Raw genomic sequence first — 16,327 nt, 5'->3', positions numbered from 1 at the left:
AGGGAGGCTGGGATGCTCTGGCCCTCCCCTCACAGGTGAGAGCCAGCCCTGAGGCTGGGGGCTCCCTGAGGCAGGAGGCCTGGGTCTGAGTGCAGAGGAAGGGCCGGCCATGGCTCAGCTCCTTTCTGCATCCATTTACTAGCTCACAGTTCTGTGGTTCAGAAGTCCAGGCCCTATGTGGCTGGATTCTTTGCTCAGGATCTGCCGGGTTGCATTCCATTCTGACAGCTCTGGGGAAGCATCCAGGCTCATTCTGGTCCTTGGCAGAATTCAGACCTTGCATCTGGAGGACTGAGGTCCATTTCCCTGCTAGCCACTGTCAGCTGGGGCTGCTCAGCTCTTAGAAGCTGTCTGCCTTCCTTGCCACGTGGCCCTCCACCTTCAGGTCAGCAACAAAGAATTTCTCATGTGGTTAGGTTAGGCCCACTTGGATACTTTCCCTCTCAGGGTCCATGGTGCCACATAACATGACCTAATCACAGGAGTCAAATCCTTTAGAATCATGGTTCCAGGGCTGTACAAGGCCTGTTCATGGGGGTTCGGGGAATCTTGGGGGCTGTCTTATAACCTGCTTCTCGTAGGCAGTAGACCCAAGGTGATTTGTTTTCATCTTAAAACATCCACACAAATTTTACTTCTTATGTTAAAATATATCCATGTTTATTTTAATATTAAACCTCCCCTACCCCAAAACTTCTTTAAAAAAGAAAAGTGGATGCCTTTGGAAGATGTACCACATTTATCCTGTAGCTTCAAGTATCCTGGTCAGCAACCCATAGCCCCACTGAGAAGCACAGGACTGGATGGTTTCTAAGGCCTCTGGTCTCAACCAGGCCAGGAAGGGATCCCAGCTGGACAGGCAGTGGGACACGTGGATCCTCGTGTCCAAGGACCGAGGGTAGCAGGCCTCTAGGCTTAACATCCCAGCCTTGACCAAGATGTGTCCTGAAAGAAGGTCAGACCAGGGTACCCCCGAGGCCAGACAATTCCTCTCCCCCCTCCCCCCCCCAATAAATAAGCACAAAACTGGCCACTGCAGCCTCAGCCCCCCAGGGAGTCCTGACAGGCAGGCCAGAGAGTGTCCAGAGCCTTGGGAGCAGCTGTGCTGCTCACAGCCGCTTTCCCCAGGCCCTTGCCCAGGGTCCCGGGGGCTGCCTTCACAGAGGGCAGACACACACCTCAGGATTGTACAAAAGAGCCCCAAAGGGCCTCTCTCCCTCACTTCCCAGCAGGTCTGGGCTTTGCATCCTTGGCCTGGGGTACATGGCATCTCCTTCCCAGAGTGGAAGTGGTGGGGTCCCTTGCTCCTCAGCAGGGGAAGCCCCTATCCTTCCTCCCACCCACAGGGTTTTCTGTCTTGTCCATCCCACTATCCTGTCCCAAGAGCCCAGGCCGAGAGCCAGAGCACAGGCAGGAGGGGTCCCGTCTCCATGTGCAGAGACCCAGCTGGGGCAGCTAATCATCTGAGTAGCCATCTCCTGCAGGGAGGAGGAAAAAGAACGGGGAGGGAGGCGTCAGGTGGGGACCAGGTGGCGGCAGCCAAGGGCCCCCGCCCTCCATGCTCACCCAGGACGTTGAATTTGCACAGTGGGCAGGTCTGCTGGAGCATCAGCCAGGGGTCCACACAGTCCCGGTGAAACTCATGCTTACAGGGCAGCACCCGGAGCCACTGTGGGTGGGGGAAGGGCTCAGGCCACAGTGGCAGGCCTCCAAGTGGAGATGCCTGGTCCTGTGTCCTCACCTGAGCTTGAGAACTAAAACCCACGTGGCCTGCCCTCTCACCCCATTCTTCTTGTCGTGCCAGCAGAGGTAGAAAGAAGGGTCTGGTTGGGATGGTTGTGAGGCCTCAGCAATAGGGTGGGGAACATCACGGGTAAACCAATGACTGGCCTCTCTGCCTAGGGCACTAACCTGCTTGTTGCAGAAGTAGTCCAAACACACAGCGCAGGTCTCGGCACCAGGCTCTGGGGGACACTGCGCCGCCCTCCCCAGCCGGCAGCGCCGGGTCTTGAGGGATGCCAGTTTTTGCAACACACGGCGGTTGAGCAGGTCCACCTGTAGGGGAAGGGCAGGCACAGTTTGGCAGGCCCAGGGCTGGGGGCACCGGGACTCCCTTGGGCTGGCTCCCACCTGGCCTCTAGGCTCCCTCTGGCTCTGCCGTGATGCCTGCCGCTGGGCCTGGACCACGAGGCCTGTGCACAGGAGCATGGCCACCAGCAGGATGGCGTTCCACAGCTGCTGCAGGGGCTTCTGGGGAGGGGAGCAGGGTGTCAGGGACGCTGGGGCCACCCCACCCTCTACCCTCAGTAAATCCACCGCAAGGACCAGGCAGGAGAGGCCCATAGGCACTGTGTCCCTCAGCACCAGGCTCCTGGCTTCCTCTTCTGAAGCCCCAGGGTCTGCCCAGCTGTCTCTGCCCCAGCCTGCACAGTGAGGGGACCCACCTCTGTCCCCAGCCCAGGCCTCTTCTCAGCAGTAAGAGGAACTCATGGAAGTGTCTGTCGGGCAGCCTCACGGACTCCCCACCCCGATCCCGGACCTGCACTTTGGTCTGCTTTCTAGCCGCCATCACCCACCCAGCGCCCCACCTTCGTCCAGGCTGAGCATTCACACGCCCTCTGAGAGGGCACAGTCCCCAGGGACAGCTGTCCTGCTCTCCTGGGGGTCTCATGTCCCTCCTCTCCAGCCCACTTCTCTACTGCTTTTTGGGTCCCCAGCTCCAGCCTCACACACCCATTTCCCACGACAGCCACAGGCGTCTCACCTGCAGACCTGATCACGCAGCAGCTCCCCACCCCTTGACACCCTTCCCCGAAAGGCCTCCTCTCCACCACCCCCATCCCTGCCTTGAGGAAAACACCCAAACCCCTTCAGCCTGCTCTTGAGGCCCTCACCTCCCACCCTGCCCTCCTCTCAATGGCCCCTGCTCATTGTCCCCTCTTATGTCTGTGCTTTCCCATACACTGTGTCCCTCTCAGGAATCCTCTTCCTCACCCCTTCCCGTGGCTAATGTCTTTGGACACCCCTTGCTCTGGAAGCAACCCCTGACCACCAGCGTTGGACAAGTGCTCCCCCTGCCTCCCCTGCCCAGCCGTCCTCGCACCTACTCTGAACTTGTGTTTCCTCGTGGCTGCCCTCGGTGGTCCCGCTGGAGGGTGGAAACCATGTCTGACATGCCTTACTTAGTCTTTGAGAGGCCCCTGGGGTGGGGGTGGGGGGCTCAGAGCTCCTGGGGGGTGGCCCTGACTTAATTCCCGCCATACGCAGTGTGGCAGCCAGGTTTGACTGCTCAACAGCTGGCGCAGGAAATGATACGGCATTGTGAGCATGGCCCGGCCTGCTCACCACGCAGGCACACCTCACCCACACGGGCCCACTGTTTCACTGCGTCTGTGGGTGTGTGGTGACTAATAAACACGTTCACGTAAAGGCTTTCTGCATTCTTAGTAGATTTCTGCCATCATGTTCTTCCCCAGCCAATGCTGAAGTTCCACTACCATCATATGGGGGGAGAGGGGCCAGGAAATTACTTGTTGTTAAAAGAGGCCACCACTCTGGACAAGGCTGGGTGCTGCTGGTGTCGTAAGACGTTGCTTCTGCACAGGGCAGGGGCACTCCGGGGACCACTGCCGAGAGGCGGCTGTGAGTCCCAGTTGCCCGCTCTGTCCTGTCCTCTCCCTGCCAGGTTCTGTGTCCCTGTCATCCATTCTATGGTGGGGTGGTGGCACCTGCTCCCAGGAAGCTCTCCCCACAATCCTAAGCTAAGCTCAGGTGCCTTCACTATGCCCCAGAAGGCCTGTGCCCACCTTCAGCTCAGCACTAACCCCAGGAGAGTGATAGTGTCTCTGGCCTACCTCCTCCCCATGAGCCAGGGCTGGAGCTGCCCTGCTATCGTGCCCTCTGCCACGCTGAGCTAGGTTGCCACACAGCTGGACTGAGTGGCCCTTACAGTGTCAGCTCTCAGGGCAGAACCTGGAGCTCCGTGATTTGGAGTGACCAGTGGGCAGTGGGTGGGCCGAAGGCATGGCTGGCCTGAAGCTCTGCTGTAGGCCCAAGACCCAACCTGCCCAGGCTCAGTGCGTCTCAGGGACCTGCAGGTGAGGAGGGAAGGCAGGGCTGGGGCTTGTCTATCGGAGCAGTAAGGCTGTGGTTCATCGGACCTTTCTGATACACCAGTGCGCAGCCGATTCCCAGGGGCCGGAAGGTGGTGACTGGGCCCTGGGGATGGAGCTGAGAGCTGGCCCCAGCACCCTTTGGGATGCCTCAGCTACTACAGCCACCCAACACCTGCACGGCCTGCCCTGGCCAGCAGTATGGCTGCTCAGCTTTGCCCTGTACCAACCAGACCGACCTGCAGACTGTTATTCCCACCACCAGGCCTCTTGGTCCTGCTCCCAGCCTGCTCCTCTCCTAGCTCCAGCTTTTGTGCCCAAACCTCCTCCCAGCCTCTCATCTGACAGCTTCTTACCAAATGTCTGCCCCGCCCAGAGGGTTGTGTGGGCTGCCCTCAAAGAGGAGGTACAGTGGGGCTCCCTTTTCTTCCACAAAGCCCTCCCATTCCCCCAGCCTCAGTGCCTGCTCCTTCCACAGAAGGGAGGGAGCGCAAACATGAATTGTACATGCCATCTGGGCTGAACTGCCAAGGCCACCTTCGGGTAAGAGCTCCTCTTCCCCGCTTGTCTTTGAGCCCTTTGAGGGCAGAGTCCAGGCCTTAAAGCCTTTTGTACCCTCCACAGCCCTTCCCATGGAGTCCCAAGTGCCCTAGGATCTCAAAAGTTATTTGGTGACTGCTTATTTATTCAAGCACTTATAACAATAAAGATATTCAGAGTAGCAGCAGCTGCCCATTTGCTCAGCACCTACCATGAGCTTTACATACACAATTCCCTGACAATCGTGTGGCCATGTGCTGTCCCTGTTCACAAATAAGGAACACGAGACCAGAGAGGTTAAACGCTCAGCCTGAGATTGCTCAGCTAAGTTTTCAGAGCCAGGATCCGAACCTAAGTCTGCCAGACCTGAGCTGCCTTGCACGGCCCACGTCCTTAGACACTTGCTGGAGGCTGCATGCCATGAGACTGGGGCATGCCCACCCTGCACAGAGTAGGGACTTGAGAAATGCTTGCAGACAGAATACCTTTGAACCCTCTCGACGCTGAGCATTGGGAAATCCAGAGACAAATAAGACACAGCCCCAGCCTTCAGGAGACAAAGCCACGCTCTCCGACACATCCAGGATGGGCTGTCCTGAGAGCCCTGTGAAGGGCCTCCAAAGCGCTGCTGTGATTTGGAAGAGGGAGAGAGGGACTGGGAGCTGACGGTGTTAGGGGGCTTTCCAAAGAAGGCAGGCAGAGTGAGCTGTGAGGGCTGTGGCTGGACTGAGACATGTGGAGACAGAGAAGAAGGGGTCCATGCCTGCAGAAAGCATGGCAAGGTTTAGTGGCCGGAGGCCAGGGAGAGTGTGAAGGCCAGTAAATGGCACAAAGGGGTGGAGTGTAAGAAGACCAGGAAAAAATGTGATCAGGAGAGCTGTGAAAGCCAGGCTGAGGAGGCTGAACTTGATTCTGCAGGCAATGGGGAACCAAAGAAGGCTTCTGAGTGGGAGAATGACATGAGAACAGCAGCTACCATTGACTGTGCGTGGCTGTGGATCGGGTACCACCCTGCATACCCACCGTGTCACTGAACACTCACAACAGCCCTGGGAGGTGGGAGCGCAGTCCTCCCCACCCAGGCAGGGAGTGGCCACAGGATTTGAGACAAGGCCTCCCCTCCCCAGTACCCACCTGCTCCTGGGCCCGGCTACCTCCCAGGCACACCAAGTCCTGCCATCCTCCGTAGCCATCTTTAGAGAGGCCACAGGTGGTCCACAGCGTCAGCTTCCACTCAATGTTGGCCGACAGAGACTCCCCACTGGTGATCTCAGCTGTGGCCTTGGTCTTCCTGAGAGGGAAAGCCACCGAGGAGCCAGATGGAAGGGCTCTTGGGAGGTGAGACCCAGACCCCTGCATACCCCAAGTATCATCCTGCAGCCCTTCTGCTCTGGCCCCCAGGCCTTTCCCATCTATAGATTTTTCCAGTTCTCATATCAGCCAGGCCAGAGAGGTGCACAAGCCCAGGGGAGAGCCTGTCAATCAGAAGTCAGTTTCATCCTTGTTACGGCCAATCCCATCTGCTCACAGAGCTGTCTCTTCATGCCGGGCCCTGCCCGACACCTCCTTCTGGTCTCCTCACCCATTTTTTCAGATCAGTCTTAAGGATAATAGGAAAGGCCCTGGTCCCAAACCCGAGCCCATGGCGAAGCCAGGGATCCTCAATACCTAGGCTCCCAGGCCCAGTCCTTTGGAGCTTGAACCCCAACTCACTGCAGCAGTGCCTCCAACAGCTTGGTGACATTGGAAGAATAATGGAGGACGATCACTGGCCTCAGCAGAAGCTGGGATATGTCTAGCTGTAGGGAAACAGGGGAGTCAGCTGGCCTTGGTGCCCCATTCCCCAGCCTGTGTGCCCCCAAAGCCTCATCCAGTTTACCTCTCGGACCACGTTGTGGTTCAAGATGAGGAGGAGCAGGGCAGAGGCTCCCAGGAAGAGTGCCCTCCGCATCTGCGGGACAGAGATAGAGGCTAGCCCACACCCTACCCACACCTCACCAGTACACCTGTCGCCACAGTTATTCTTAGCTCCTAGCACTGCAGCGTCCCTTTCTTCCGGACAGACTGGTTATAAGCTCCTTGAGGTCAAGAGCAGAAACCCTTATTCCTCCTGCCTTTCCCCCAGATGCTTTGTGGGACCCAAACAATGCTGTGTTTTCCCTGGTCCTAGCAGGGCAAGCCTGCCATCAACCCCCAGCAGGAACTCCCGTTGGATATTCTCAGGGTCTGGTGGAGCTTTCTGACTGTCTCTGGCCTCCCCCCACCTGTTTCCACACTATACTGACTCAATTTTCCAAACTGGGGTGTCTTTCCCCACCCAGGCCTAAGGGTTTTCTAGAAGCTCCTTAGGACCCCACTTGGTAGTCTGGCTCTGGCAAATGTCTTGAAAACCCCTCCTCCATCCCCCTTCCCACATACATCCCCTGCACCTGCTGGACCAGGGCCTTGGGATAGGCCCGTGGGCCACTGCTCTGACTCTCCTGGTGGAACTGGGCCTCCTGCTCCTTGCCCACGTATGCCACTGCAATCCAGTCTTCTGCCGGCATCTCCTTCTCAGCATCCACGATGTCCATCTGTAGGGCAAGAGGCCAAAGGCAGAGGGAGGAGGAGAGGAAGTTAGGAGCATCGGGCACCAGGGATGCAAGGCCAGGGCATGGGAACGAGTTTGGAGCAGAGAGCATCTGGATCCCAGGTTTTGGAAGCCGGAAGGCTGGGGGCCTGGGCAGTCTGAGGAAGGGGCGCTGGGCTGTCAGGGCTTGGTCCAGGACGAAGGCCGGTTCTGGGTGCGGGGGTCTACGTGGCGACCGGGGGACCAGGTGGCTCGGCAGCGCTCACCAGCAGCAGACGGCCACCCAGCGGGGGCGCCGGCTCGGCCTCAGGGCCGATCCTGACGCCCTCAAGGACCAGAGTGTCCTGCCGCGGCAGCCTCACGTCCACCCGCACGGCGCGGGCCCCTCCCCGCCCCGCACCAGTCGCGGGCTCGCCGCCGTCCGCCGCGGCCCCGGGCCCTGCCAGGCCAAGCCAGAGCGGCAGCAGGGGCAACAGCAGCAACAGCGGCGACGGCGGCGGAGGAGGAGGTGGAGAAAGCGACCTCAGCGCAGGGCGGGCGGCGGGGCCCATGGTCGGACCCAGCAAGCGGACGAGGCAGGTGGACCAGGGGTCCCAGGCAAGGGGGTAGCAGAGGGAGGGACTCCGCGGCCGGACGGGGCGGGGCGCCGGGAGGGGGCGGGGCTGTGGCCGGACGGGGCGGGGCGCAGGGAGAGGCGTGGGCTTTCAGCGTCTTGGGTGCCCAGACCAGGTCGCGCGCGCCCCCTCGTGGCTGCGGAGAACGCGGGCGCAGGCGGCCCGGTAGACTACAGCAGAGCGGAGCCCAGGTCACTGTGACTGAAGCGGGAAATCAGACAGGAGGTGCTCTCAGGCTGTTGGATTGTCAGAAGCCACGACAGGACAGTGGAGAGCAAGAGAGGCAGTTGGAAGGGGTGACTTGTGTGGAAGGGGTGGCGGCGGGGAGGGAGCGGAGACATGATCAGGGCTGGAGAAAGGCAGGAACGAGCAGTGTCTAGGGGCTTGGAGGCTGCAGTGGCCCAATGGTCCCACAATGTGGCCTGGGCCAAATCGCACCCCCTCTTCCTAGGGCCTCTGTTTCTCCCCCAGGCCGGAACTCCAGGAGGCAGAGAACCAGAGAAATGAATGGGAGGTACACGGGAGAGATGGAGGCAAGCGTCATGGGGTAGCAGAGAGCAAAAAGGCTGGGTCGTCGAGGAAGTCGCTTTCCTGGGCTGTGAAATGGGCACAACATAAGACTAGCACTGTCTCTCCCCCAATTAGTAATTTCTGACGCCTACCGGGATGTCCTAACACTCGTCCTCTTCTCCAAGGGTTACAGCTGCTGAGAGGTGGCTCAGTCTGAAAGCCTTTTTTAAAACTGCACTGTGAGCGGGGAGAGGTGTGTAAGGGGACTAAATGGTAATGGAAAAGATATAATAAAGATTATATATTAAAAAATCTGCTCTGTGATAAAAGGGCAAAAGCCAGACAAGCCATGACACTCTTTTCCCTAATATTCTATTATGAAAAATATCAAACATACAGGAAAATTGAAAGACTTTTACAGTGAACACCGGTATAACCACCAACATTGATTGAATGGTCAAGATGCTCCAGAAGAATACGATGGAGAGCACAAGACAGCCTGATATTAGCCCAGAGACAGACAAACGGGGCATCAAACAGAAGCCACAGCATGTAAACATGAGTATGTCAGAGGAAGCAAGCCAGATGGGGGAGCAGGGAAAAGGAAGTATGAAGGACTGTTTGATAAATTGTACTAAGAAAATGGGTTAACCATAAAAAATAAATGAAATTGGACCCTGACTGCACATCATCCACAAAATATCAATTCCATGTGGATTAAAAACCTAAAAATGAAAAGTCACACTTTAAACATTTTCAGAAAGAAACATAGGATATCTCAATCGGTTTAAGATGAGGAGATATTTCTTAATACAGAAAAGCAGATTATAAAGATGAAGCCTGAAAAATAAATTATCAACAATAAAATGAACAACTTGTGTTAATCGAAACATTGTATAAAGTGGCAAGGAAAGCCACAAGTTGGGAGAAGGTATTTGCAGCCAAATGATTCATAGGCAGAATATATACCTGATATGGGCCACAAGATGCAAATAGGCATTTGACAAAAGAGGAGACAAGAATGGTCAACACATATGAAAAGATGCTCAGCCTAATCAGGGAAATACAAATTAAAGTCACTGGCCCCACTGAGGAACTGCGTCTGGCTTGCTCCATCCCAGCCCCTCTCTCTGTCAAAACTTTAAGAATTTGACAATGTCAAGTGCTGCTTGGGATGCAGAGCAATGGACCCTATACACCGCTGATGGGCGTACAGCCTGGTTGTAGAGCCAGGCTGGACACTATTTGACATCAAATAACACCAGATGCATATTCTCAGGAATTCCACTCCTGGGTGTATGCTCTAGAACAGTGGTTCTCAACACAGACTGACATTCGAATCATCTAGGGATTTGCTACAAAATATTGATGCCGGACCTCTATTCTAAATCACTGAATTGTTATCCCTGGAGGTGAGAACTCGTTACTGGAAATGACTAACACAAAAAAACTTGCAGGCCAGGTGGCTCCAATGTGCAGTGCTGGTTGGGAACCGTTTCTTGGGTCTGTGCAGAACATCCCTGTTTAAATAGCAAAAACTGAAACCAGCCCAACTCTCCATCACTAGAAGAGATAAGCTGTGGTAACTTCATGTGTAGAATACCATGCAATAGAAAAAAAATGAATGAATTAGTTATGTGTATAACCATGAATAGTTATTTCTTTTTAAATTCTATTTCCCAATTGCAGTTGACATACAATATTATATCAGTTTCAGGTGTGTAACATAGTGATTAGAGATTTATCTACGTCACAAAGTGATCACCCTGATAAGTCTAATAACCGTATGACACCATACCTAATCATTACGAGGTTATCGATTATATTCCCTATGCCGTACCTTATATCCCTGTGACTATTTTTATTTTTATTTATTTTTTCATTGCTTTAAGAGAGAGAGGAAGGGAGAGAGAGAAAAACATCAACGTGAGAGAGAAGCACTGGGGATTGTACACACCTGGACTGGAAATCGAATCCATAACCTGAGTATGGGCCCTGATCGGGAATTGAACCCACGGCTTTTCTGTTATAGGAGGATGCTCCAACTAACTGAGCCACACTTGCCAGGGCCCCATTACTATTTTCATAACTGGTGATGTGTACATCTTAATCCCTTTCAACATTTTTTAAATTTCATTTATTTATTTTTAGAGAGAGGGGAAGGGAAGGAGAAAGAGAGGGAGTGAAACATCAATGTGCGGTTGCCTCTCGCATGTTCCCTACAGGGGACCTGGCCTGCAAACCAGGCATGTGCCCTGACTGGGAATCGAATTGACGACCCTTTGGTTCACAGGCCCGCACTCAATCCACTGAGACACACTAGCCAGGGCTCCCTTTCAACTTTTGCACCCATCCTCCCAACTCCCTCCCATATGGCAACCATCAATTCTCTGTGTCTCTGAGTTTGTTTCTATTTTGATTGTTTGTTTATTTTGTTTCCTAAATTCCACATGTAAGTGAAATCATATGGTATTTGTCCTTCTCACCATGGATATTCTAACAGTGCTGAGCACAAAAAGCAAGTCTCAAAATAAGACATTCTACTTAAGCTCAAAACCGTTAGGACTTACAAGATTAACACACAAAAATCAGTTGTGTTCTATACACCAGCAATAAACAGTCCAAAAGGAAATTCAAACAATTCTGTTTACAATAGTATCCAAAAGCATAAAATACTTGCGATAGATTGAAACAAGGAGGTTAAAGATGCATGCACTGAAAATTACAAAACATTGCTGAAATAAACCAAAGACAACCTAAATAAATGGGGAGACATCCATCTTAATGAATTGGTAAATTTAATTTTGTCAAGGTAGCAAGACTGCCCAAAGCAATCCACACATTTAGTGCAATCCCTATCAAAATTCTAATGACCTTTTTTTAAGAAATGGAAAAACCCATCCTAAAGTTTATGTGGAATTGCAAGGGGCGACAATTAGCTCATGTTGTAAAAGGAAGAACAAACTTTGCGCAGTGGCAGCGTCGTGGCCAATGAGGTTTATCTGAGGTGTGATTATTTCTAATGGACAACTGTCCCAGTAGCCCGCCGTGACGACTTGAAATATAGCTGGCATTGGCAATATTTGACAGTCTCTACGGAGGCTGAATTTTTTTAAAAAGAGGAGAACAAAGAGGACTCACACTGTCCAATTTTAAAACTTACTACAAAGCTACAGAAATCGAAAAGAGAGTAGGGCTGGCAGAAAGACAGATATTAGGTAAACGGAATAGAATTGACAGAAATAAACCCAGACATCTGTGGCCAATTGATTTTCAACGAGAGTTGAAAGGGCCAAGCCAAGGTCAAGAACAGTCTCTTTAACAAATGCTGTGACAACTGGATATCCACATGCAAAAGAATAAAGTTGGACTCCTACCTCGCACCATATTCAAGAATTGACTCAAAATCGATGAACAGTGGGAATGTAAAATAGTGCTTCCTCAAAAAGTGAAACAGAGGATTACCACATGGTCCGGCCAGTCCACCTCTCTGTATACACCCAAAAGAACTGAAAGCAGGGACTTGAACAGACATTTGCACACCAACGACCATAGCCTGATTCACGATAGCCGAAACGGAAACAACCAAAATGTTCACCAAAGGATAAGTGGATCAACAAATTTTGGTGTGTCCATAGGACAGAATATTATTCGGCCATAAACACGAATGAAATGCTACGGCATGGATGGACCTTGAAAACATTACACTCGATGAAATAAGCCAGGCACAAGAGGCCACAGAGTGTGGTAACATGTGTCCAGAACAGGTAGATCTGTAGAGACCGAAAGCAGATTGGTGGCTGGGGAAAGGGAAGTGGTGAGTGACCGCTTGATGGAGACAGGATTTTCTTTTAAGGTGGCACAAATGTTTGGGACTAGGCAACGGTGACGGTTGCACAACATTATGAAGGTACAAATACCACTGAAATTTTTACGTTAAAGGGTTAATTTTGTGTTATGTGAATGTCACTTCAATTAAAAAAAAAGATGCAGGACTAACTATATGTTTTAGGGATTACATTCACATGTAACAAAACTATAAAGAAAATCGAGGGAATGAGAAACGCAGAGCTCACTTCACCGAGGTGAGATGTAATTGGGAGGGACACCCAAGGGCACCAGTGGTATTGGTGACATTCTGCTTTTTAAGTCACACGAGCGTTCATTCTATCATTCTTTAGTCTTTGTGGAAGTTGTCAACATTCTTCTGTTTGCATGAAATCACTCGTCATGCGCTAGAGGCCTCTTGGTGTCCATGGAGAGTCTTGCTTCTCTAATTCTGGGAATCTCCCAGCCCGTCTGTCAGCCGCAATGACAGGGCTGGGAGGTCGAGGTCGCACCCTGTAATTATCCCGTCTGTTGGCTTCACCATCTGCTTATGCCTACTCCCACCACTCGTTCCCCACCTCCCACCCACGCAGGGAGTCCTCACTGCCCCGCCAACACACACACCCAACCAGACACAGATCCTTGCTAACACTGGTCCCCCACCTAGAAAGCGTTTCTGTCTCCCCACAAACGGACACGTCCTAGCCTTCCACCAGTGGGAGCTGCAGCGCCTCTGTGAACCTGGTGAGTAGCCAGAGCTATTACTCCGTGGTTACCTCCCACAGGGTAACCCTTGGTTATCCTGGAGGAGACAAGTACAGTCATACTTCGGTACTCGTCCGTTTCAGAACTTGTCAAATCCTGTACTTGTCTCAGTTTGACGGGAAAAAAATGTTTCAACACTCGGCGCTTGCTCGGAACTCATCACACTTGCTCGAACTTGTATGAGTCATGATGTTGCCCTGCAAGAGACAATGTTTCATTGTTCGGTGCTCAGCAGTTTCCACGCTCGTCACAAGTTCCGGATTAACAAGGAAGACCGAGGTCCCACTGTGCTCGAGAATGTGGTCTCAATGTGAGAGGGTGTAGCCCAGCCCAGGCCTTCTGCTGTTGCGTGGGGGGGGGGGGGGGGGGGCTGGAGGAGGAGCAGGAAAGATGGAAGTTGCTGCTGGAGGGAGTCTAAGCTCAGGAACAGAGCAGCAAAGGACCAAAGACAGACTGCAGGAAGATGAGGGGCAGGCACAGTCCTGCTTGGGAGCAGAGCACCTGAAGCGGGGGAGACTGGAGGACCTCAGAGGGAAGGAAGGGATCCCAGTGGAGAGAAGATGTAGGCAACCAGGCTCCCAGGCTGACAGACAGAATGCTTGCTCAGTCAGAGGAGCCGAGCCCCCAGGTCCCAGCTTATTTTGCTTCTGGGGCTGGGTGGGGAGCTGGCAGGGACGGGGCTGGCACTCTCTGACCTTGTACCTCTAGGCAAGCCAACTCCTTTTTCTTGGCTTGTGTCCATCTGTAAAATGGGAGTTGGACTAAAAGATCGTGGGGGTGAGGAGGCTCCTTTCAACAGACATGCTGTAATTCCAAGTGGGGCTCGTGTCTTGACTGGGCTGTGAAATGTATGGAGTCCCCCACTGCCCCCATCTCTCCTCTTGCCCTAAAGTTGTAGGGGGACCTGGGAAGAAATGAAGCTGTTAATAAAAATGTGAGTCATGGGGCATGTTACCCCAAATGGGAGCAAAGTAGGGGTAATGAAATGTTTTAGACTCAGTACCAGGAATGGGGTGTGTGGTAAGGCCGGTGGATTCCCGAGGTGCGAAATGAGTTCTTCACTGTGGCGCCAGGCTGTGCATAAACACAAACAACGTATCCCGTGAGTCCGTGGGTGGCTGCCCTGGCAGGAGGCTGAAAGGCAGGGAAATCCATAATCAAAATAGGAGCCTGCCTCAGTGAGCTTAAACCTTGGCTCCCTCTGCTATGCAAGGGGCCAATGTAGTGAAGTGACCAGCAGGTGGCAGGCTAGTCCTCAGGGAAGGGGGCCACATTGGACCTCAGTGTTGGGTTCTGCTGTTTTTACCAAGGGACTGAAGGGAGGTGATAACTAGCTCACAGGCACGTACTGGCCTTGGGAACTTCAGGCCCAGTGAAAGTAAGAGAGGGTTAGGCTGGGGGGCTGAGATCCCTTCTCTGTAGGCATGAGCCCCAGGGCCTGTAACAAACTGTCTTAAAGAAGTCTTCGAATGTCCCTTGGTTGCCTAGTTCAGTCACCATTTCCCTCCAGACACCCAGAGAGGGGCGGAGACTCACCCAAGACCACACAGGACGGGTGCAGGGCGGCAGCAGCAGGAGCAGCGTGACTGTGGTGTGGGGGAGGGGAAGGGCTGCAGCACGGAAGGATGGTCAGGGGCAGAATGAGTGTAGGTCATACCCACAAATTGATGTTGAGTGTCTGCTGGGTTCCAGGGACCGGGCATGGAGCAGTGACCGTGACCAGCAGTGGTTCCTGCCTGTGAGAATAGATAGTCAGCCATGACCGCATCCACCAGCAAGATAATTTTACACGGTGGGAAGTGCCATGTGAAAGAGATAAAATGACAAGGAGAGTGGCCGGGGCGGGGGCTGCTTCAGCCCTGGTACCAGGAGAAGGACGGCCTCTCTGAGAGGTGGTGTGGAGACCTGACCAGCAAGAATATCCGGGGGAAGAAACAGGAAATTCAAGCAAAAACAGCTGGTACATTTACTATGTTCTGGGCACTGCTCTAGGTCCTTTGCAGGAATTAGCTCCTGGAACCTCATCACAACCTAAGGAGGTAGTAAGGTGATAGTAAGAAGACTGCCACTTTACAGACTAGAGATTGGGGCACAAGGGGTCAAGTAGCCGAGGCAGGCGAGAGAACCAGGCCCCGGGCCCCGGCAGGGTGCTGCAGGGTCAGTGGGTGCTGGTCTGTTTCCCAAAGGCATGGCGTGGAGTGACTGCGGCTGGGGCTGGCTGTAGAATCTGCATTCTATCTTGAATGCAGGGCGTGGGGGTAGGAATGACGACCCGCCCTTCCCAAGGGAAGGCTTGCGCCAGCTACTGTCAGAGCTGCAGCAGGGTCTCCAGCACCCCTCCTGTCGTCCCTTCCCTAGCCCTCTGGAGGAGTTGTTGTTTTATTTTTTCAATTACAGTTTACATTCAGTATTATTTTGTATAGATTTCAAGGGTAAAGCACAGTGGTTACACCTGATATTTCCAGTAGACATCATTCCCACAATACTATTAACTCTATTCCCTAAGCCGTACTTTACGTCCCCGTGGCTATTTTGTAACTACCAATCTGGATTTCTCAATCCCTTCACCTTTTTCATCCAGTTCCCCAATCCCCGGGGGCGGGGGGGTTCCGAAGTCCCAGCTCCCTGCCCTCAGCTTCTCTGTTCACAGCGAACTGGGCCACCTAATTGTAAAGGGATTTGACTCCAGGAGACAACTGGAGACTGGTGAGAAAGGGCTTAGGGATTAGACAAGGATCTCTGGGAAGGTAGGGGGGTTGGGGCATGGGAAGTGGGGCAGGGAGAGGATTGGTGTCTTCACAAAGCCAGGGTGGACTGCGGAAGTGAGGAGGAACAGGGCTCCGGGGGAGGAGCCAGAGGGGCTCAGTTTCCTGCATTCTGTTGTGTCTTCAGAAATAACATGTAATAGTATTAACAATCCCTCACATTTGTGCACCCATCACTTTTCCAGCCTTTATTTCACTTGGAATTCTCACAATGGCCTTGGGAAAGAGACAAGGATTACGTTTCTCCCCACATTACTGGCACCCAGAGAAGGCAGGTGACTGCTACCAAAGGAGCTGAAGGAGCTGGGGCCCAGGACTGCACTCTCTGCACTTTCACAGCATTAGCAGGGGGCGGGGGATTGGGGGGGGGCAGAGCGGGGGACAAGAAGCTGCGGCACACTTCATGGGAACGCAGGCTGCTGGCTACTAGGCTGAAGTCACCTAGAGACCAGTGCTCAATTGCATTCTGGGCATGCTCCCTCACCCCAATATTCCAAGTTCCACAAGGATGAGGTTTTTTAAGGTTTATATTATTCTCAATTAAAAGAGAGGGAGGGGAAAGGAGGATTGATGTAAGAGAGAAACACCAGTCAGCTGCCTCCTGAACACCCCAACCTGGGATCA

The 16,327-nt window shown here is 53.2% G+C and overlaps 1 protein-coding gene and 1 non-coding gene across 9 annotated transcripts; one reads left to right on the top strand and one right to left on the bottom strand.

Moving 5' to 3' along the window:
* Positions 1 to 634: 634 nt before the first annotated feature.
* On the bottom strand, positions 635 to 7,859 carry RNF215 (ring finger protein 215). Of its 8 annotated transcripts, XM_053927971.1 has the most exons (10): positions 7,488 to 7,859; positions 7,082 to 7,225; positions 6,532 to 6,603; positions 6,366 to 6,451; positions 5,787 to 5,943; positions 5,138 to 5,280; positions 2,131 to 2,250; positions 1,912 to 2,055; positions 1,567 to 1,669; positions 803 to 1,478 (listed from the first exon to the last, which is right to left on the bottom strand). In XM_053927971.1, exons 1-9 carry the CDS (start codon positions 7,770 to 7,772, stop codon positions 1,609 to 1,611), a joined length of 1,212 nt encoding a protein of 403 aa, XP_053783946.1. In that variant the 5' UTR covers positions 7,773 to 7,859; the 3' UTR covers positions 803 to 1,478; positions 1,567 to 1,608. The 8 variants fall into 8 exon arrangements, with proteins under 8 accessions (XP_053783941.1, XP_053783942.1, XP_053783946.1 ...); XM_053927967.1 differs by lacking the exon at positions 5,138 to 5,280 and having other exon boundaries at positions 637 to 945; XM_053927968.1 differs by having other exon boundaries at positions 1,912 to 2,250.
* Positions 7,860 to 11,307: 3,448 nt separating this feature from the next.
* Positions 11,308 to 11,447, top strand: LOC112310916 (U4 spliceosomal RNA). Its single transcript, XR_002975421.2, has one exon. It is a non-coding gene; the product is annotated as a U4 spliceosomal RNA (small nuclear RNA).
* The last annotated feature ends 4,880 nt before the right edge of the window (positions 11,448 to 16,327 follow it).

This window comes from Desmodus rotundus, chromosome 7, assembly GCF_022682495.2.
Source record: "Desmodus rotundus isolate HL8 chromosome 7, HLdesRot8A.1, whole genome shotgun sequence".
Taxonomy (NCBI): Eukaryota; Metazoa; Chordata; class Mammalia; order Chiroptera; family Phyllostomidae; genus Desmodus; species Desmodus rotundus.
This window is presented reverse-complemented; position numbering and strand designations above follow the sequence as displayed.